Here is a 23,905-nt window from a genome sequence, read left to right on the forward strand (position 1 = left end):
AGGATATTAAATCACAAAAACATTTCCCAGAAACCTTTTAAAATACAGATTTTGACATTAAAATCATTTTTTAAAAAACTATACAGTTTAGGGGCACCTGGGTGGCTCAGGCAGTTAAACATCTGCCTGCAGCTTAGGTCATGATCATCAGGGTCCAGGGATTGAGCTCTGCCTTGGGCTCCTTGCTCAGTGGAGAGTCTGCTTCTTCCTCTTCTACACGCATCCCACCTCCACCCCCACCCTGCCCCTGGCGCCCTGCTGGCACGCTCTTTCTTTCTCTCAAATAAAATCTTTAAAAACCCAAAACTAGGGGAAACCTGGGTGGCTCAGTGGTTGAGTATCTGCCTTTGGCTCAAGTCTTGATCTCTAGGTCCTGGGATCGAATCCTGCATCAGGCTCCTGGCAGGGAGCCTGCTTCTCCTTCTGCCTATGTCTCTGCCTTTCTCTGTTTCTCATGAATAAATAAATAAAATATTTTAAAAAATTTAAAAAACTATACAGATTTTTCTTCAGTAGAAAATATATTATTAAAAATATATTATTGCCATTAAAAACACATGCATTAATTTTTCTATAATTATTATTTGAATGTGAATAAATGGACTTATTGAGAAGTTTAACCTTTAACTTCTCAGTCCATAGACCATTTCAGTAAATGTGATCTCATTAACTATTAAAAAGCAAAATAAACCACAAACAACAAAAAAACCCCATTCTTAGCATAATTGAAGCCTGCTACTCTCCATTACTTGATCATGTCATTTCCTGATATGAAAAGGAAAGGTTCCTTGGGTGGGAACAGCAAAAAGGAGCCCACAGTATCATGAATTACTGGGCTTTCCCCCTACTCTTCATCATGACCTCCACTGTCTCAGTTGAGAATCTACTGACCTTATTGTGCTTCCTGCTCAATTGAATTTTAAGCAAGAAAGTCAACTCCCAGTCAGTAATCATTACTATCCATAGTCTTACTCTTTTTACCCTGTGTGGTCTGAGAAATTTACCCAGACATTTAGAACATATGTCCCACACAAAGTACTGCCATTATCATACTTTGAAGACCCTTGTCCTCTACTGTTGGTAGAGGACATGATAAAGATCTGTTTTTCCATCCAGTGATGCCTACATTACAATTGCTTTGAGGGGCACCTGGGTGGCTCAGTCAGTTAAGCGTCTACCTTCAGCTCAGGTCATGATCCCAGGGTCCTGGGATCAAGCCCCACATCAGGCTCCCTGCTCTTTGGGGAGCCTGCTTCTTCCTCTGCCTCTGCTCTCCCACTCTGTCTCATGAAAAAATAAATAAAATATTTGAAAAATTGCTTTGAGAGCATACCAGGAAAAAGAATACTCTTCTGGTAATCTGGAAATTTGGATTCTGGTCCTAGCTTTGCCAGTAACTAGTTGTGTGTTCTTAGGGAAGTCATTTAACCTGTCTGGGCCACAGTTTCTTCATTTATATAAAGTAAGTCCTCTGCAGCAATAGCAACCTTAATTTTATTAGTAGGAAAACATTGGCTGAGAGCCTTGATACTTCACTTTTGACAAAGAAGATCCCAGCCAAGAGAAAAAAATTACTGTAATCTTTCTTTACAGCGTATTTATAATTTGACACCCCCTAACTCCACCCAAGAAGCATTGCTCGTTATAGGAAAATATGCAACACACAGGAAGACAATTGAGTCAAACTTTGCATTATCTTATTCCTTAGTGTTTTCTAAGTCACTGATATTCTCCCACATCTCAGCCATTCTCACAACTTCTCCAAGGTAAGTAATTTTTAGTGATAAATTTCCTGGAACTACCTTCTCTAGACCAATTTAATAGCTACATTTTGAATCCAATGGCTTTGTTGTCTTTCCCCCTCTCCCTCTCTCCTATACACAGTGATCTCTGATAACCAGTTCTGCCACTTTCATTTACTGACTGCTAACCTGGGCCATGCACTGTTCAAGGAAAGTTCAACATTGTTTCTTTTAGTCCTTATAAAACAAACAAACGAACAACAACAACAACAAAAACCCAAACCCTGAAAGGTAAATATAGTCTCTCATTTTTCAAATGAGGATACAGGCTCAGAGAGATTAAGCAACAGTTTAGGTCACACAACTATTAAGTGGTAATGTCTTGACTTGAACCCACACCTATTAGATTCAGAAACTTCTCCTCATCAGGTAACTCATACTAAAGCAATATAGAATTTAACATCCCTGATGATTCAAAGGGTTTAGAAAGAGACAGGACACTTCTTCCTCTGAGAGAAGTAAAGGTGGATGATATAGGTATGTCTGGAAAGGGAAAAAGGTGATAAAGTTCATGGTTGATGACCTCTATTAATGAAGAGAATGAGGAATCTGGAAGTGAGAAATGAGAAAATTTGTATTGTTTTCATACTATATCTTTAAAGAATAACTATTCTGATTGCCTAACTAGCCCCCATTTATCTCAATTACTGAGGTCTCACTATATTCCATATTTTAGACAAAAGCTATAAAAATGATTTTCCCCCATATTTTTATTTTAAATCTATAGAAAGTTGAGAGAATAGTAAAAATCACAAGCTTGTATATCCTCCATATAGATTAACCCACTGTTACTATTTTGCCTCAAATTGCTCTCTTTCTCTTCACAAGATTTTGGTTGAACCACCTGAAGGAAAAATAGACATGACACTTCTCTAATGTAGCACACAGCTTCTAAGAATAAAAATATTTTCCTACACAGCCACAAAAACACATGTAAAAAATAAAAAAATTCATTAATATCATTTAATATACATTTCTTATTCAGTTTCCCTAATTCTAAATAATGTCTTCTTGAGAAAACAGGTGATAAACTCCTTGACGTTGGCCTTCATGATGATTTTTTGGAACTGACTCCAAAAGCAAAGGCGACAAAATCAAAAACAAATAGGACTATATCAAACTAAAAAACCTGCACAGCAAGGAAACCATTAACAGAATGAAAATACAACCCACTGAATGGGAGAAGATATTTGCAAATGATATTTCCAATAAGGAATTAATATCCAAAATATATAAAGAACTTATACTACTCAATACCAGAAAAACAATCCAACTAAAAATGAGAAGAAAACATGAATAGACATTTTTCCAAAGAAGATACACAAATGGACAACAGACATATGAAAAGATGCTCAACATTGCTCATTATCAGGGAAATGCAAATCAAAGTCACAATGAGATACCACCTCACACCTGTCAGAATGCCTATTATCAAAAAGATAAGAAATAACAAGTGTTGGCGAGGATGTGGAAAAACAAGGACGCTCATACACTATCAGTGGGGATGTAAGTTGGTACAGTTACTATGAAAAACATTATGGAGGTTCCTCAAAAAATTAAAAATAGAACTACCAATGATCCAGTAATTCCAGTGCCATGTATTTATCTGAAGAAAATGAGAACACTAAAAAAAAAAAAAGAAAAAAGAAAGAAAATGAGAACACTAATTTGAAAAGATATACACACCCTTATGTTAATTGCATCATTATTTACAATTGCCAAGATATGGCCACAATCTTTAGTGTCCATTGCTGGATAAATGAATAAAGAAGATTTGGTGTACAGAGAGGGTAGGGGTGGGGGGATGGGTGAAATAGGTGAAGAGGATTAAGAGTACAGTTATCATGATGAGCACTGAGCAATGTATAGAAATTGTTCAATCACTATGTTATACACTTGAAACTAATACATCATTAATTAGACTAGAATTAAGTTTTTTTAGAAAAAGAAGATTTGGTATACACACACACACACAAAATGGGATACTACTCACCCATAAAAAAATCAAATCTTCCCATTTGTGATAACATAGATGGAACTAGAGGGCATTATGCTATGTGAAATAAGTTAGACAAAGACAAATACCGTATGATTTCACTTATATGTGGAATCTAAAAAACAAATGAACAAACAAAACAAAACAAAACTCAAAAAAAGAGAACAGCATGGTGATTGCTAGAGGGGAGAAGGCGAAATGGTGAAGGGGGCCAAGAGGTACAAACTTTAATTATAAAATAAATAAGTCATGGGGATGTAATGTACAGCATAGTGACTCTAGTCAGTAATACTGTACTGCATATTTGAAAGTTGCCAAAAGAGTAAATACTGAAAGTTCTCATCCCAAGAAAAAAATTTTTTTGTAATACTGTATGGTGATGGTTGGTAACTAGACTTACTGTGATAATCATTTCATAGCATATATAAATGTCAAATCATCATGTTGTACACTTGAAACTAATATAATGTTATAGATAAATTATACCTCAATAAAAAATAAAAAGGAAGGCAGGCAAGGAAAGAAAGGGGGAAGAGACAGAGAACAAGAACAAGAACGAAAGAAAGAACGAAAGAACAAAAGAATTAAAGAACAAAAGAAAGAAAGGCAAGAAGAGGAGAAGAAAGTCTGGTTTTGATCCAGTATCCAAAATCAACATAGTAGACTTAATTGTTATGTTTCTTTTAGTCTGAGACAATCCCCTTAACTTGGTTTTAAATCCCATGACTGACTTTTTGAAAAGTCCCAAGCCAATTATGTTTCACAATGTGTTACACAGAGTGTCTGATTATTTTGTGATTTTATTCAATTAAACATTTTTGATAAGAATACTACATTATCTTTCAAAATGTCTCAACCATAGAATGTCTGTTTTCTTACGATTAGATTCACATGAGCCATTTTTTTTTCACATGAGCCATTTTTGATAAGAATATTACATATGTGATATTGTGTATTTCCTATCATGTCAGATCAAGAGGCACATCATCAAGTTATCCCACTATTAGTGATATTAAGCTTTATCACTTGATTAAAATGGTACTTGTCAGATAGTTCTGTTGTAAAGGCACATTTTCTTCTTTATAATTTTTAAGTAATGTGTGGAGTGATACTTCTGAGACCATGTAAATACCCTGTTCCCCAACAATCTTAAACTCAGTGGTACTAGCATTCACTGATGAGCCTTGCCTGAATCATCATGATGCTGGGGATGCAAAATGGTGACTTTCTCACCAAACTGTACAATTAAAGTGGGTGAAACTTATGGTATATAAATTCTACTTCAATAAAACTGCTTTTTAAAAATTAACTCAGTAACATGCGATCTGTATTGTGTCCATTCCTTCTAGCATATTTTTTCTGCCAAGAAATGACTGACAGTTGAAACATTTTATAAATGAGGCAAGTTATTCAAGATCAGGGTAAACTTAATATAAATGCTCTGTTGAAATTTTTTTAATTGCTGTTCTCTAATTCTATCATTCCTTCTACAATTATTAGCTGGCCCACTTCTATTAAGACTTCTCCCCCTGTACCTCCTATTTCTCAATCTCTCTCTCTCTCTTTCTCCCCCTCTCTCATCATTCAAGATTCATGGATTTTTCCTCCTCAGTGTATTATAATAATCCATTACTGATACTCTTTTTGATGTTCAAACCATCCTAATTTGGCCAATAGAATCCATTCAAACACAATCTCATGTCCTGAAATAACCCCATTAGTTTTGAACAATCTATTTTCTTGCATAAAAAGTTCCTAGGGGCACCTGTGTGGCTCAGTCAGTGAAGCGTCTGACCCTTCATTCCAGCTCAGGTCATGATCTCAGGGTCATGAGATCAAGCCCCAGGTCAGGCTCTACACTGAGTAAGGAGCCTGCTTAAGATTCTCTCACTCTCCCTATCTCTTTGCACCTCCCCCTCCATTCATGTTCTCACTCTCCCTGTAAAAAATTTAAAAAATAAAAAATAAAAAAGTTCCAAACTCACCCTGTATATTCCCTAAAACCTGAGATCAGCTATTTCCCCAAGAAGCCTTAGTTACTTTTAATGGGAATGGTATTTAGAAACAAAGATTTAGGTCCTTGATGGGGTGTTTATTGCTAATTGGGTTTGTCATTGCTTCCTGGCCCTTTATATAAAAAGAACAAGGTAATAGGAAGTCACACTAATATTTGCATCAAATTTATGATACAAATATAAAAGAATGAACAGAAAATATCTTCTCTTTTACTTTCAATGAAAATCTTGGTTTCCATTATCATTACTACCCTTATGCCTCTGCTTTATTCTACCATATATAAGATGGCAATAATATTGTTATATTAGAACACATATAACATAATATAGTATAATTCTGAAACTAACAATAACCTATTAAGAAAGTCTAAGATTTTTCTTAAAAGATTTTATTTATTTATTCATGAGAGACACAGAGAGAGAGAGGCAGAGACACAGGCAGAGGGAGAAGCAGGCTCCATGCAGGGAGCCCAACATGGGACTCGATCCCGGGACTCCAAGATCACACCCTGGGCTGAAGGCAGGCGTTAAACTGCTGAGCCACCCAGGGATCCCCCGAAAGTCTAAGATTTCTTTACAGTTCTTTTCATCCTTAAGATTACATCCTAGTACGAATGTACTATCAAGAATAACGCGTTCAAAAGTCATCTGAGCTGCATGATTATGTTATAGTTACATAGGTTTGTTTGGTTTCAGTTTGCATGTATTCAATTTTAGCATTTGTCTTTCTTTCCATTATTTTTGGCTTAAGTCTAATTTTTGAGTGTTTAAACTTTTATATGGGCCCAAAATCAAAACTACATACAAAGATACACTTGGAGAAGTCCTATTACTGTCCCTATCTCCTCTACCTCATTCCTATACAGCCCCTATTTTCATTAGCTTCTAATTTATTCTTCCTGTGTTACACTTTATAAAAACAAGCAATTATAGTTCTTCAGAATTAATATACATACTGTAAATTAAGTAATACCCCTAGAACCAAGTTCTCATTTAAATGTGGTCATGGTGCACAAAACCTGACTTACATCCATTGTCTAATTGCAATAATGGATATTTTCATGTACAAATAAACTCCCACCTGAATTCTGATTAATCCACTGTAGAGAGTCCATATGAGCATTCAGAATTTTGCAGATCTGCTGGAGCTAAAAACATATACAAATTTTTTACATTAAGATTATTCTGATATGGTAAACAAAACAAACAAAAAATTGAAATTAAGAAGTGACTTTTCATTTCTTTTGGTAAGAAATGGACTGAGGATATATAAAATATTAATGACATTTTTTGCTATTTCATATTTATAATGTTCATTACATCTTTATATTACTTCAATCTATTTTGTAACTGTGAAGAATGTGATTCCTATAATTCAATAAGACACTGACTACCACAGTACAAAAATAAGTAAAAAACATTTAAAGATGTTTCACAAGATAAGAAATTCATATAATAATTTTAAAAATTATGTTTTTCAACCAAATCAGCAATATTTTACATTCTATTAGTTTCAGGCATATAACTTAATGATTTGTTATTTGTATATATTGCAAAATGATCACCACAATATGTCTTGTTAACATCCATGACCGAATGTAGTTAAAAACATTTTTTCTCATGATAAAGCATTTAAAGATCTAATCACTTAGCAATTTTCAAATATGCAATACAGTATTATGAATAATAGTCACCATGCTGTACATTACATCCCCAAAACTCATTTTATACCTGGAAACTTATACCTTTTGACCACCTTCACCCATTTCACCCACTATCCACCCCTGCCTCTACAACCACCAGTCTATTCTCTCTATGAGCTTGTTTCTTTGGTGTTGGTGTTTTTAAATTCCACACATAAGTGAGATCATATGGTATCTGTCTTTCTCTGTCTTACTTATTTCACTTAGCATAATGTCCTCAAGGTCCAACCATATTGTTGCAAATAGCAAGATTTCCAAGTCAGCAAGTTTTAATAAATGGTAATACTCAGTTGTCAAGTGTGTGGAGAAAATAGGTACATTCCTATACAGCCTATAGTAATAAAAATTGACCCAACCCTTCAAAATGTAAATTTTTACAATATATATCAACAGTCTTAAAATATTTATAACTTTTAACTCAATATATTCTACTTCTAGGAACGTATCCAGAGGAAATAATCAAATCTAAGCATAACTGGTCATTACAGAACAATTTTATAATGGCAAAAAATTGGAAACAATATCTCCACCAATTTAAAAAAGTAATATAATATATTATGGTAAAGTCACTTCTAATGAAACATTATAGTCATTAATACTTTTAAAAAATTTCCAAAGTTTTCAAAGAATGCTTAAAATTGGGCAGTCCGGGTGGCTCAGTGGTTTGGTGCCACCTTTGGCCCAGGGCCTGACCCTGGAGACCCGGGATCGAGTCCCACATCAGGCTCCCTGCATGGAGACTGCTTCTCCCTCTGCCTGTGTCTCTGCCTTTCTCTCTCTCTCTCTCTGTCTCTCTCTCTGTGTCTCTCATGAATAAATAAATTAAAAAAAGAATGCTTAAAATTTTGAGAAAACACTGTGAAAGAATATGAAATGAAGACAGAATACAAAACTCTATATCCTTATGATTCCAATGCTATTTAAAACAAAAGAATTTTTACCAGCATAGCAAAAAGACTTGGAAAAAATATAGCAATATATTAGAAAGGTATTGATAATAGAGATGATTTAACTTTCTTCACAGATTTCCATATTTTCTAAGCATAATACATTGAGTAAGTATATGTATTAATTCTGTAGTGAGATATACTGGACATTTAAGAATGTTTTTAGAATACTTTTGATGATTATTCTAGTAAAGTCTAGTATAATAAAGAAAGTAGGAGGACATGAAAATGTTACCACACTTAAAAGAACAGTATGTAATGAAAATAGAAATTTAGCATATTTTAACATAACAAATAGAAATACAACTTGTGGTAGGAACAATGAGTTTTTGAAAGAAAATGTAACTGAAGACCATATGCCATAATATGGATCTGCTTAATAAAAAATTTAGGTGTTAGGTAGACTCTCCTATCTCACCCACACCCCTCCTCTGCATGGAAACAGTAAAAACAAACAGGTAAATCCCATCATTGTGAATATCATTAAATATCATTGCTATTTTCCTACCCTGGTGTATGGCCCACAGTAAAGAAGGTTTGTTGATCTGGTTATAATAAATTATCTACAAGAATATTATTGTTCAGCAAATGTTTCTCTCTGCTTCGCACCCGCACCCGATGATTTATGCTATCTGAGAAAAAAAGATGAATTGTTGCTGATCTCTTGCTTCTTTTGTCCTGCTACTGAGCTGCAATTATCTTTAATTGACTCATCTTAAATATCTCAATCACTCTTGTGAGGAAAAACAAAAACAAAAGACACACCATTTACTCCCCACTACCAAAATAAAATAAAACAGTTTAAGGCTAAGTAGAGAAAAAGGATAAAGATAGGATTACAGTCCTCTTTTACTAACTCTATTCAGAAACTTCTCTTATTTTAATTCAAACACAGACTAGACATCAGCTCTGCCTCATATCTAAATCTATATGTATTTATTCATAAAAATTCTTTTATAAAGTAAGTTTAGATTTTATAATCACAATGGTGAGCTAATATTTCATAAAAGGAAAACTTATATTCTGTCAACTCTTGATCATCTATGTGAACACAAGGAGATGGTAGCATAGATAATCCCAGACTAATTTATATTTGTCTTTGTTCAATTTTAGATTTGCCCAAAGTAGAGAATGGCATAATTTTTATAGCTAGAGGGGACTTCAAGATCATTTAGTCTACCCTTGACATTTTGCAAAAGAAGGAGCTAAGATCCAGAGAGATTAAGTGACTTAAATAAAACTCTAATGCTTTCTCAACTATACTATGCTGTCTCTTTATGATTAAAAAAGCTAGTAGTGTGTACATAGATAAAGAACTGTCTGTATGATTGGACAAAGAGCTTACTAAAGAATAATCACGATATATATCCTTTGTCCTCACCTACCCAGATCCCAGCCTCACTCTGAATTATAATCAACAGACAGAAAGTACAATGGAAGTTCCCACAATGGGAGATTCCTCTTACCATTACTGCCACAGAGTGAGAGAGGGAAAAGAAGAACTCCATTTAGTTGCTAAGACAATAGGGAAAGGTAGAGGAAATAGGCTCTTTAATTAGAGCATAGATAAAGGAAAAAACCCAAATCCTTTCTTATGGCCAAATTAATTCAAAACATCTCAACTCTGTAACTGGAGCCTCAGCTTTATTTTTCAATGCTAAAATACACTTACATTATGAGATAGGTAGCCTCTACAAGGCAGGTGGAAACCTAATAACCACATCTAACAAAGTTTCTATATATACAAAATATATATTAAGACTCAGAAATTATATTAAGAAAAATATTCTTTAAGACTCAAATAGTTGGCTTATCAAAATTTTAAGATATAACCTAGTCATAAATTAAGGATTGCCTGGATATACCTATTTTTCTTAAGATTTTATTTATTTACCCATGAAAGACACACACACACAGAGAGAGAGAGAGAGAGAGAGAGAGAGAGAGGCAGAGACACAAGCAGAGGGAGAAGCAGGCTCCATGCAGGGAGCCCGACGTGGGACTCGATTCCAGGTCTCCAGGATCAGGCCCTGGGCTGAAGGCTGCGCTAAACCACTGAGCCACCCGGGCTGCCCATGGATATACCTATTAAACACAAACATATATACTCACAATTGAATGAACACACAGATAAATATATAAAAAGAAGAATGAATTAGCCAGTGAGTAAGGGAATAGAAAAATAAGTACAGGGACATATTTAGCTATGTGAAAAACAGGGAGAAAACCCTGAAAATTTAGGGAGGAAAGTCATTTTTTTAATCCTCCTGGGGATAGTCACAAAAAACTCATAACCTTTTCTGTTCCTAAATATCTCCTGCCCTATTTAACTATATCCCAAAGTTCGTATCTGTAAAGGCAGATAAGGAGCACAAGAGGATAGGAGAAGGTGAGTAGCTAAAGGAACTCACAGAATACTAATTTCATATTAAATCTTGGCTGTCTAAATAGATAAAGCAGTTCACACACCGGGTCAGTAGTGTCAGCAGGACTTCCAAATGTATTCAGGTGCTCAATAATGTCCTTGAGATCTTGGGCCATTCGTTTTAGCTGAGCATCTATATTTTCTGCTAATCTGTAACTGAAAAAGCAAGTAAAATAAAATGATTATTAACAAGAAATGCTTTCTCCACTATGTCTTGTTACTGACATAGAAAGAGGATACTGCCAGTTGATTTGCACCAATTTCCCCTACCTTCTAAGTAATTTTCAGTTATAACAAATGGCACATTTTTATGTAGGCAGCATTCATGACCTTATTATTACCATCTTCTACAAAGACACCAAAGGTGAAGGCTTTCACCCATCTTGCCATTTTTGCAGTCACCTATTTACCCTCTGGATAATGTTCCAGGGAGCTCTGAAGCAATGAATCTCTTTTTAGCTCTTACAATGAACTCATAAGACATTTAAATACATGAGAAGTTATCGGATATTAAGCAGTATTCGGTAAGTGCTCAGATGTCTTCAATGTTTTTAAATATGCACATCTTCAAAGTAAAGTCTTATATAAATATACCCCATCATCCAACAAAAGATGTTTTGAGAAATGAGATTAACAATAATCAAAATTAGGTAAATCTGCTAAGTTCACAGCAAATATTAATTGGCTAAATTCTCAGATTTCCACCCAAAGTATTTACACATACATAAATACACACTTAACCTAGTCAATAATGTTTATGAATTAAAGTGATCAGAGTTTTTCAACCTTAATGTCTTATAAAGATTAAAGGATTCAATGAGATTTATTGATAACTATCCATTGCCTTTCTGTCCCAAAGTATTTAAAGGTAATTGATTACCTTGATTGCTGAAGATCCTACTAGGGATCCCACCACAATATAAATCTGACTACATAAAAACAATCGGAAAGAACTAATGTTTCAATTATTCCTTCAAATTACAATTAGGAACTCATGGCCAAAAATGTAACTCTCTGTTTCAAAAAAATGATAGAATTCTTAGAAAGCAATGCAAAGAAAAAAAAGATTCACAAAGGCTGAAATACAAAAGCAGAAATAGAACTAAGGTCCATACAGATTAGCTGTACTTACCATATTTAACATACTTACAGAAGAATTAATTTGCAAGGCTTTAGAAAATAAGCTCCATATTAACTCACTAATAACCTATTACTAAAGGGAGTCTGATTTGGTCTCAGCCTGGTTTATGTAGCACATTCAGACAAGTGTTTCCTAACAACACTTTATTATATGGCCGGATTACCAAATTTCAGTTATGGAGAGATAGTTACTATGGGGACGCTGGTAATGTTCTCAACAAAAAGACTGAATCACACACATAAAAAATATATTCAGCCCAAGACATTGACAAAATCATTCAATTTTGAAAGCTATGCAGTCTGCCCCCAGGTTAACAAATTGCCTTTAAAACAGCCAATGATTTATTATTGAAGCAATTGCATTAACATTAGGTTTAAAAGAGTCAATATAAATAGGAGACCATAAATATCGCATGATACTATGACACCACACACATGAAACTTGTATTTCTAATTTAAGAACAAATTTGACAAATATAAAAACTTTACAGTGGTCATGGATAAGCTTGAGATTATTAACTGTACAAAACGCTATAAAACAAAACTGCCAGAATGATTACTTCATTTTCAAGCACTCTGAAAAGATAAATGGAAAAGAGCCAAGTAAGTTGACAAATGCAACTACAAGAATTTGTCCTTTTCTAACAATTTTTCCCTGCCTTTCAATTTTATTTTCCCCCCTTTTTTTAAGTAGCTAAATTTTACCCCATTCTTTGATCTTTATCCAGTTACTTACGTCTTCCCATGCACCTTATCTGCATGCTGCAGATACACAGACCCACTCTGGTCCTTCACAAACTCCTCTAAAGGGGTCAAGAGATCTTCTAGTTCCTTCTGCTGTGACAGAATAAAATCTAATTCTTGTTCCAGCCTGAAAAAAAACAAGTCAACGGAAGAGCCAATGAAAGGAATTTGGAGTACAAAATAAATGTCAAAAACTGGGCAGATATGTTCTCATTCATTTGGGGAATATAAATAATAGTGAAAGGGAATATAAGGGAAGGGAGAAGAAATGTGTGGGAAATATCAGAAAGGGAGACAGAACGTAAAGACTGCTAACTCTGGGAAACGAACTAGGGGTGGTAGAAGGGGAGGAGGGCGGGGGGTGGGAGTGAATGGGTGACGGGCACTGGGGGTTATTCTGTATGTTAGTAAATTGAACACCAATAAAAAATTAAAAACAAAAAACAAAAAAAAAAACTGGGCAGCCCTGGTGGTTCAGCGGTTTAGTGCCGCCTTCAGTCCAGGGTGTGATCCTGGAGACCCAGGATCAAGTCCCGCATCGGGCTCCTTGTATGGAGCCTGCTTCTCTCTCTGCCTGTGTCTCTGCCTCTCTCTTTCTCTCTCTGTCTCTGTGTCTCTCATGAATAAATAAATAAATAAAATTTTAAAAAATGTCAAAAACTACAACAAGGAAAAAAAAGGACAAGAAATAGATCTTTAATCTTTCAACCTAGGGAGTCTAACATTCTACCTCTGTTGATCCAGTTTCACTTTTTCCACTTCTCCATGTAAAGTAGTAATCTATAAAGGAAAAAAAGAATATAATAATGTAAATCTTTGAATTTATGTTGTAATTTTAAGGTAATATTAATTTTCTCATATACACTTCAAATATGAACAATTTCCTAATTCAGGACACTCATTACATATGGAAAATATTTTTCAGTTGATCACCAATATTGGGATAGAAAATTAACCACAAAACATATCTGTGCTCTTGTGCAATGCAGGTAGATTAATGTGACTATCGTCTTACCTTCTCACCATTCTCAATCAATGTACGGTCCCAAGCATTGACCTGAGTGGCCTGGTGAAGAAAGTACTTCTCTTGATCTTCTAAATCAAGACTCCATTTGTTTATCAGACCCTCTAGCTGACCATATGTCATCACAGGAGTTACAATTGCACTAAAAAAAAGGATACAGTAAGATCATATGATCATACTTTTAAAAGTATAACTATATTTCTGAAATGAATAATGTAGGAGGATTTAGAGAAGAAAATATCACATGAATTTTTCAGACCTGCTCCCCAACAAAACCAGCACAGGTGGTAAAGATTATTTCAAAAACAATCATTTCAAAAGCTGTGGAAATTATCCTAAAGGGATATAGCAAGTTTTTTTTAAAAGATCTATTAAGAAATCTACTAAATTCCAGTAAGAACAGCTAAAGTCTGTGCCACACTTGCTTGCTTCCTTAACCCTCAGCTCAGCACGATGCAAGTTCCATTCTGGGTGCACATGGCCAGAGACAGGACTCCCTCTCCCCATAGCTCTTTGTCAAAATGATCCGTTCCCAGTCTAAGTAGTGGCCACAAAACAGTGTGCAGCTGATCTTCCATCCTCCACTTGGGCAGAACCAAGCAGAACTCTGACTCCCCTTCCAGGTGGTATCAAATAGGCTAAGCAGGTAGCTGATTTTCCATCCCGTGACTGGCAGAACCAGGCGATGCCCTGATTGCTTTGCTGGGGCAGTGTCAGCAGGGCTGAACAGAGAGGTAATCATCGATTCTCTGCTCAGCAGTGGCAGGTAGTGTTCTATTTCCCTCTACCAGGGTTGTGTTGGCACTGGCAAGTGACAAAGTGAATCTAAATAACCACCCAGGGGCAACACAACTTAATCAATCAGTGAGAAAGGGTTAGTTCCCACTGGGCTTCACCACTTGTCTTCGGTGTCAGTGGGACCCAATGGGGAGCTAACCTCTGTGCCCACCTGGCATGACTGAGACTGAACAAAGTGAGGCAAACTGGAGCTAGTCAGGACTCCACATCCCACCACCCTGGTGTCAGCAGGGCTTGATGCGGGGCTTAACCTCTGCAACCTACTGGGGAAAATCAAGACTGAAGGAGGGAGAGCAAAGCAGGGCTAGTCAGCACTCTGACCCCCTTCTCTACAGAGCCTGTGTCAGGGAGGCCCCAGTAGGGAGCCAAGCTTCCATACCAAACCAGCATCAAAAGGCTAAATGAAGTGATAAGAGACAGAACATTGCTATCCTGCTTCCTCACTCCTTCTGTGCCAGTGGTGCCCGAAAGGAAGCTGAAATTCTGCCTCCACCCTTCAGCAACTAAGCAGTATGAGTGGTCCCCCACTTCCTCTTGTTCTGGGGTCCAGAGACCCAGCTGCAAGCTAAGCCAACATCCCAACTTGACGCAAAGAAGTGGCGTGACCCATTGCCCCACATTCATGAGGAAGGGGTCAGAGGACTGAGGGGTTCCTGATTTAAAAAAGAAAATAAAACAGGGCCCAGACTCTCCTAACGTAATAGACTTAATGTCCAGGATACAACTGAAAATTACCTGTCCTATCAAGAACCAGAAATATCACAACTCAAAAGAGAAAAGACAATTAAAGGCACTGACAAGGAGAGGTAGCAGATGTTGGAATTCTCTGAAAAGAATTTGAAAGCAATCATCAAAGAATGCTCCAACAAGCAATTGCGAATTATCCAGAAACAAATGAAAACTAGAAAATCTCAGCAAAGAAACCGAAGTTATGGAAAACAATCAAATGGAAATGATAGAACTGAAAATTAAAATAACTGTAAGAAAAAACTTACTTAGTGAGTTTGATACTGGAGTGAAGATGACAAAGGATAGAATCAGTGAACTTGAGAGTAGATCAATAGAATTTACAGAACTGCACAGGGATAAAAAACACAAAAAATGAAAAAAATCTAAAGAACCTAGAGGATGATAATAAAAGAGATAACATTCCTATCATTGGAGGATGATAGAGAGGAAAAGAGAGAATGGTACTGAAAAAGTATTCTGAAAAATAAAGGTGAAAACTCAAATTTGGCAAATGATATAAATCTACAAATTTAAGATGCTGAGCAAACCCCAAAAGAATAACTCAAAGAAATCTGCACTAAGACACATAATACTTAAATTTCTGAAAACTAAAGATAAAGAAAGAGAAGAATCTTGTAGGTAGCCAGAGAGAAACAACACATTAATTAAAAGGTAATACCAATTCAAACGACAGCAGTTTTCTCATCTTAAACCATTGAGGCTAAAAGGAAGTGTCACAACATTTTTCGAGTACTGTAAGGAAAAAAAAAACTGTTGACCACAACTTCTCTAATTGGTGAAAATGTCCTTCAGAAATGAAAGGAAAATAAAGCTATTCTCTTGCAAGATTTTTTTGTTGCTGGCAAATTAGCTAATCAGAAAAAGAAAATGAAAACAGAAGATGGCTTGGAACTTCATAAAGGAAAAAGTCAAAATGAACAAAAAGGGTAAATATAATAGACTATCCTACTTCTCATGAATTTTTAAGTCATATTTGATGGTTGAAGCAAAAAGTATAACACCACATAATGTAAATGGAAGAAATACTTGAGACAAACTTAAAAGGTAAGAAGAGTAAAGAGAGCTAAATGGAATTACCAAACCTTTTTTCCCCACAGGAAAATTAAAAAAAAAAAAGAAAAACAAAAACAGAAGTAACAAACGAATGACAAGTAATAAAATAGCAGACTTGAGCCCTAACATATCAATAAATTGCTTATATGTAAATGTGCTAAATATACCAACTAAAAGGCAGAAATTGGCAGAGTGGATAAAAATTATGATCCATCCAAATGCTATCTATAAGAAACTCACTTGAAATACAAAGACACAAATAGGTTGAAAGTAAAACGATGGAAAAAGATATACATGCAAGATTAATTTTTTAAAAGAGATGGATAAAGTCAATTTTAGAGCAAAGAAAATTACCAAAGAGGGACACTGCATAATGATAAAGGAATCAAAGCACCAGGGAAGGCCAACAATCTTAAATGTGTAAGCAACCAAACCAAACAGCAGAACCTTAAAAATATAAAAAGCAAAACTGGTAGAGCTAAAAGGAGAAACAGAAGAATCCACAATTCTAGTTGGGGACTTCAAACTGCTGCTCTCCACATCTGAAAGAAGCGATAGAAACAAAAGCTGCAAGGTTACAGATCTGAAAATACAAGGAAGTAGGAACTCATCATCATAAATAAAATAGTCCACCCAATAGCAGAAAACACAACTTCCAGGTACCTGTGGAACATCTACCAAGAACTCTATCTTCATCCTAAAATGAACCTGAACAAATATAAAAGGACTGAAGTCACATAGAGCATGCTCTCCAACTACAATGGAATCAAACTAGAAATCAATCTTTTCTTTAAAAAAAAAGAATATGCAGTATACAGCTAATGCAATGGTGAGGATATTTATAGTATTAAATGCTTACATTAGGAAAAGTGAAAGGTCTCAAAACAATAATCTCAGCTCATACCTCAAGAACTTAGAAAAAGAGCAAAATGAACCCAACACAGAAAGAAAGAAATAATAAATCGTAGATATCAATGCAACTGAAAATGAAAAACAGAATAATCATTGAAATAAAAGCTACTTCTTTCGAAAAGGATGAATAAAATTGATAAAAGAAAGGTACAGAATACCAACATAAGAAATGAAACAGCTATTAAAAGTGTAAAAAGAAAAAAAAAAGAAAAAAATAAAAGTGTAAAAAGAGGGACACCTGGGTAGCTCAGAGGTTTAGTGCCTCCCTTTGGCCCAGGGCAGGTTCCTGGAGTCATGGGATCGAGTCCTGCATTGGGCTCCCTGCATGGAGCCTGCTTCTCCCTCTTCCTGTGTCTCTGCCTCTCCCTCTCACTCTTATGAACAAATAAAATCTTTTTTAAAAAGTGCAAAAAGGAAAACTACAACTTTATATTCATAAGTTCAACAACTTAGAAAATCAAACCAATTCCTTGAATACCATACACTACAAAAACTCATGAAAGACGAAACAGATAACCTAAATAGTCCTAGAACCATTAAAGAAATTGATTTGTAACTTAAAACCTCCAAAAAAAATACCCAGGCCCCAAGTTTTCACTGCCATATATTTAAGAAATACAATTTTATACACAATTTTATACAATTTATTCTATAAAACAGAAGAGAAGACAATACTTCTCAGATCATTTTATAGGCTAGTATTATCCACATACCAAACCAAAAACAGAATAAAAAACGAAAAAAAAAAAAAAAAAACTACAGACTAATAGCTCTCATGAACTTAAATATAAAAGTCCTCAACCAAAATACTACCAAACTAATTCAAAAATGTATATAAAAAATTATACATCGGTCAGTTAACCATCTGCCTTCAGCTCAGGTCATGATCCCAGGGTCCTGGGATTGAGCCCCATGTTGGGCTCCCTGCTCAGTGGGGAGACTGCTTCTTCCTATCCCCCCTGCTCCTGCTTTCTCTTACTATCTCCCTTTCTCTTTCTCAAATAAATAAGTTTTTAAAAATATTTAAAACATGGTCCATTAAAAGAAAAATTGATAAACTAGATCTTATCAATTAAGTTTTTCTTTGGCAAAATACCCTATTAAACAGATGAGAAGACAAGTTACAGATTTAAAGAAAATATTTATAAACCACATATCTGACATAAGACTGAATCTAGAATATATAAAACTCTCAACACTTGAAATGTAAAAATGAAATTCAAGTAGAAAATGGACAAAGACACGACGTAAACAGCCACATTACCAAAGAGGATATGCTGATGGCAGATAAACACATGAAAAGATGCTCAACATCATTAGTCATCAGGGAAATGCAAATTAAAACCATAATGAGATAACATTTCACATCTATTAGAAGGGCTAAAATAAAAAGTAGCGACAACACCAGAACCTGGTAAGAATGTGGACAAGCTGGATCCCTCACAAATTACTGTCAGGTTTGTAAAATGGCACAGCCACTCTGGAAAAGAATTTGGCAGTATCTTAAAAAAATAAACATGTAACAACCATACCACCCAGTTAACTGCACTCTGGGCACTGATCCCAGAGAAATGAGACTTATATTCACACACACACAAAAAAGAACAAAAACAAAAACAAAAACCCAACCCTGCATGTAAATGTTCTCAGCAGCTTTATTCATAACAGCCAGAAACTGGAAACAACCTAGAAGTTCATCAACAAGTGAATAGTTAAACTATAGTATATCTTCAATACCATGGATCACTACTCAAAAATAAAAAAGAACAACTATTGATGCACATGGCAAACTTATCTCAAGGAATTATGCCTAGGGGAAAAAACAATCTTCAAAGGTCACATAATATACAATTTATTTGTATAACGTTTCTTTAAATGTCATTCATAGGAATAGAGAACAGATTCATTGTTGCCCAGGGTCAGGGAAAGGAGGAATTGGTAGTGAGTATGGCTATAAAAGGGCAACAGGAAGGATCCTTGTGCTGATGGAACTGTCCTGTATCTTGATTGTATCACTGTACTCTAGCATTGCAGGATGTTATTACTGGGGGATATCAGGTAAAGGACACACAGAATTTTTTGGATTATTTCTTAGAAGCACATGTGAATCTACAACGGTCTCAAAATAAAAAGTTTAATTTAAAAAACAATTAGAGAGGAACATGGCATAGATTCTAAGAATACAGTCTCTGGAGCTCAACTGCCTGAATTGTAATCCTGGCTCAAGCGTTACCAGAGGCAGATAATAAAATTTCTATGCACTCCAGTTTTCTCATCTATAAAATGGGAACAAAAACCACTGACTACCTCATAAAGTTATTGTGAGGAATAAATGCTATGATGTTTGCAAAGCACTGTCACATCACTAAACATAATAACTGCACAGTGAATGTCAGCTATTCTTAATAATAGTAATAATATAATGGTAATAAAATATAGGTGTGCTATTAAGTGTTCAACTTCCTAAGCTATAGAAATCCTTCATCTACTCCTATGACTGAGTAATTTGCCTAATTTTCAAGCACTATTCTAAAGCTATACAAGCAAATCATACCTTGTACATGATAAATAAAATTAAATTCACACAAATTTTCAAATAAACAGGCTTACTTAACAGTCGAAGTAAAAGGTAGAGAATTAATACCGACTGGAACAATGTTATTAATCCCAGCTGATGTCAGTGACCTTAGGTTCAAGGTAAAGCCACTAGTGGTTGTAGTAGTGGTGGTCGTGGTAACAGTGGTAGTAGTCGTTGTTGATGCTGTAGCTGGAAAATAAAAATGCATGTTAGTAAGAAATTAAAGGCTTATTTTATTTAGTCCTTGATCATTCAGGATAAAAGGTATAGAAGCATTTTTTAAAATGTGAAATTGAACTCAAAGTTGTGTGGGTTTGCACTCAACATTGTTGTAATATGAAATAATATGAAGTGACATACAGCAGGCCAGATACCTGGGTTAACCTTTCTGCTAAAAATAAAAAATTCTGGATATGTGTGTCGAGAAAGCAAATTTACAACTTAACCAGGCCTATAATCATTAAAGAAATTGAATTAATCCTCAAAATTCTTCCCATAAAAAAACCTTCAGACCTAGATAACGTCACTAACAAATTCTACTAAATTTCCAAGGAAAGAATAATTGCAATCTTATACAAACTCTCTGTACATCTGTATCTTTGCATACTTACATGAATATATCTGTGTAATTAATTCCTCGAAATGAAATCTCTAGATCAAAGGATCAGCACGCTGTATATTTTATTTTATTTATTTTTAAGATTCTTATTTATTCATAGAGACAGAGAGAGAGAGGCAGAGACACAGGCAGAGGGAGAAGCAGGCATCATACAGAGAGCCTGAGGTGGGACTTGATCCAGGGCCTCCAGGATCACGCCCTGGGCTGCAGGCGGCGCTAAACCGCTGCGCCACCGGGGCTGCCCTGTATATTTTAATATATCTTGCCAAAGTGCCCAATCAAAAAGATTTTGCCAATTTACATTTCTATCAGTAGGGGAGAGGGCTTGTTTCTCTAAATTATAGCCCATACCAGGCAATATATCTTCACCAGTCTAATAGGTAAAAGCCTCTAAAAGCTTCATCTACAGCCCAAACTTCTCTCTTATGTGTCTTTTTTCATCATACCCCTACTAGAATACCTAGCCCTCTCTAGATGAAATCCTGAATATACTTCATGGCCTAACTCAAACTCTTCCATCCCCTATATCTGTCACCCACTTCTCTTCAACTCCATCATTATCCCTTGGTTTTCAGAACTTCTATAGCACTTTTGGTTTTTCCTACACACTGAGCACTTAAAAGAAGAATTCACAGAAAACTGTGGCTGATGGGGACTGTGAATGTTTTCTTTTCTTCTTTTTGGTTCTCTGTGTTTGCAAATGTTCTTGGTAATTAATAGATGCTGCTTCTGTAACAAGAAATTTATTATAAAAATACATTATAACATGTACACAATTGTTTGTTTTACAATAGCCTTGCTTTCCCAATTAGCAAAATTTTCAGGTTAATGGCCATACTAGATAAATACATAAATAATGTTGCCTGCCAAAATATGCATGGAACTATATTGACCGAAACTGGACTACTCCATTCTTGCTGAGGGATCAAGCTCAGATACTCTTTTTTTTTTATACCATTAATTCTGTCCTTTCCTCCTGGTTCACATTTGACTGGGACAAGAGTGGGCATCTGAAGTACAGTATTCCTCCCATATACTACTGGCAGCCTATACAAGGGTCTGGCATAGAAAGCTCTAGCCAAGCAGGGATAAAATAGGTCAGAATCTCATTTTCAAAAATTTAGAATTACGGAAAGAATGAGACTATAGGTAGAAACATAGAAATATTTCAGAAATATGGGAAGAATCAAACTGTAAGCAGAAATTTGGAAATATTTCCAGAAGTCTGAAAAGAATCAGACTATAGGCAGGGGGGTTGAAAGAACCAACAGAGGACAGAAAAGAAGTAGAATTAAGGAGTCTGAGGAAGTCAAAATTAAGAATAAGGTAAGTGGCACCTGAGTGGCTCAGTCAGTTAAGCATGTGCCTTCTACCTTCAGCTTGGGTCATGGTACCAAGGTCCTGGGATCCCAGCTCATCAGGGAGTCTGCTTCTCCCTCTGCCCCTCCCCCTGCTCATTCTCATTCTCTGTCATAAAAATAAATAAATAAATAAATAAATAAATAAATAAATAAATAAATAAACTTAAGAATAATAAAATAATAAAATAAACTTTAAAAAAAGAATAACTTAAAATAGTACAGTAGAAAAAGAGATAAGGAAACAAATGAGAAGTTAGAAAAGAGAAGAATAAGGGAGAAGAGCTGAATTATGTTTATGCAATAGATTTAGGTCCCTAAAGCTGCCTTTAGAACTCTTAAATTCCAGTTTCTTTAAAGTTCAGTGCCATTACAATACCTGGGTTAGATTTTTAAGAGATTCCATTTCCCTTTTGGCCACAAAAATGCTTACAAGAATGCCCTCCATTCTTTGGGTTAACCTTCTTAAGGGTGGAATCAACACTACAGGGAAAGAGGGTACCCAGTCACAAAGGATCCCTGGGGTCACTTATCACTGGAGTGATAGATAGGGAAGATGACAGATTGGATCCCCTGGGGCATTCTTACAATCCTATGTCATTGAAATCATCTGAGATAAAAATCTTATCTGAAAAGAAACTTCCCCCAGAAATACTGAAACTTAATCACACGATCGAGACCCCACCTTTATTTATTTAATTCGTTCAAACACTGTGTAACTACTACATGCTAGACAAAAAAACAATTAAGAAAAAGAAAAAGTTCTTCTTAGGAAGCTTTTTTCACCCAAAGCTGTATTTTTTTTTTAGCAATCTGGACTTCCTAGCATGGACAGATGTGCAAAGATGATACATAAGAAAGTAGCAGATTCTAGGATTATGTGTATGTGTGTATTTATAATGATCTCATTTTTGTAAAACAAATCAATGTATGTTTGTATGTGTTTTAAAAAAGGCTGGAAAGATAAACACCAAACTGTTCACTCTAGAGACAGTGTTATATGTATATACATATATATACATGTGTGTATGATTTTTTATAATAAAAAAAGCAACTACCATCACTACCAAAACATCTCCACAAAGATGATGAATAATACCTTCAGGAAATTAATACCTGTCAGCCTAAACATAAAAGAATCTTGAGTCATAAAAAAATAGTATGATTATTTTAACCTTTTTAAACAGTATTTATCTTTGTTCCTTATCTTTTATGGCATTTTAAAAAGGTGTAAATTAGCTCTGGCATAGGAGATAATACTCAAATAACAATAGTATTTCAATTAATACCAAAAAAGCAATGGATTTGAGAATGAAGGTTCCATCACAGTTTGATTTTGCAAGTTATGACTTTGGTCTAAACTAAATACAGTCAACTGTATATTATCCATGTAGTAAAAGGGAAGCACACATTTGCATTTAAATAAATCTCATTCTGATGGTCTTAAAGATCGTTATATAAAATAGTGAAAACATCCTTTAAAATACCCTACTATCCAATTTTCCTATCCAAACATTTTCCATACAAAAGATAAAACTGATAACAAGCAAGCTTCTCTTAAAACTTGCTGATTATACCTAGGGCAGAGAATAATCCCAAATGACAATAAATTTGCAGACACAGCCCCTTGAAAACTGCCCTACAAGGCTGATTTGTGAGGAAAAGAGTCTGAGCTAGTAAATATGCTTGGGGAAAAGGAAAAGTGAGCAAGGGGAAAAAACCAACTCTGAGGTAAGGGTGTCAAATTGAGATATGTCTGATGGGGAGATGGGTATATGAGGGAATGGTGGATGGAATGGCCAGGAAGGATAGGTTAGTAGCAAAGGTACCAGTTTACAGGACCGAATCTGAGACCTAGCTAGAGAGGGGATGATGGGTTATGGCAGAGTCACTGAAGAGCCTGCCAATTCATATTTCAGTGACTCAACCCATGGCTGAAAGAATCAGTTCTTTGTTCAGCATTTTACGGGGGAAATTATGGGTTATGCTATTTGTAAATACAGTAACCTATAAAGTTCTCAAGACACACTCTTCACAACTC

The 23,905-nt window shown here is 35.3% G+C and overlaps 1 protein-coding gene across 9 annotated transcripts in view; it reads right to left on the reverse strand.

The window, feature by feature from the left end:
• NUP62CL (nucleoporin 62 C-terminal like) overlaps positions 1 to 23,905 on the reverse strand; it is a 94,185-nt gene that overhangs the window by 13,910 nt on the left and 56,370 nt on the right. For 8 of the 9 annotated variants that reach the window (XM_035711992.2, XM_049107632.1, XM_035711989.2 and 5 more), the window contains 6 exons: positions 19,920 to 20,076; positions 13,788 to 13,938; positions 13,503 to 13,552; positions 12,765 to 12,899; positions 10,933 to 11,044; positions 6,895 to 6,961 (listed from right to left, as the gene is read on the reverse strand). In XM_035711992.2, coding sequence (XP_035567885.1) covers positions 6,895 to 6,961; positions 10,933 to 11,044; positions 12,765 to 12,899; positions 13,503 to 13,552; positions 13,788 to 13,938; positions 19,920 to 20,076 — 672 coding nt within the window. The remainder of the gene's footprint in view (positions 1 to 6,894; positions 6,962 to 10,932; positions 11,045 to 12,764; positions 12,900 to 13,502; positions 13,553 to 13,787; positions 13,939 to 19,919; positions 20,077 to 23,905) is intronic. The other variant, XM_049107630.1, reaches the window with a different exon arrangement.

The sequence above is a fragment of the Canis lupus genome, chromosome X, assembly GCF_003254725.2.
Source record: "Canis lupus dingo isolate Sandy chromosome X, ASM325472v2, whole genome shotgun sequence".
Lineage (NCBI taxonomy): Eukaryota > Metazoa > Chordata > Mammalia > Carnivora > Canidae > Canis > Canis lupus.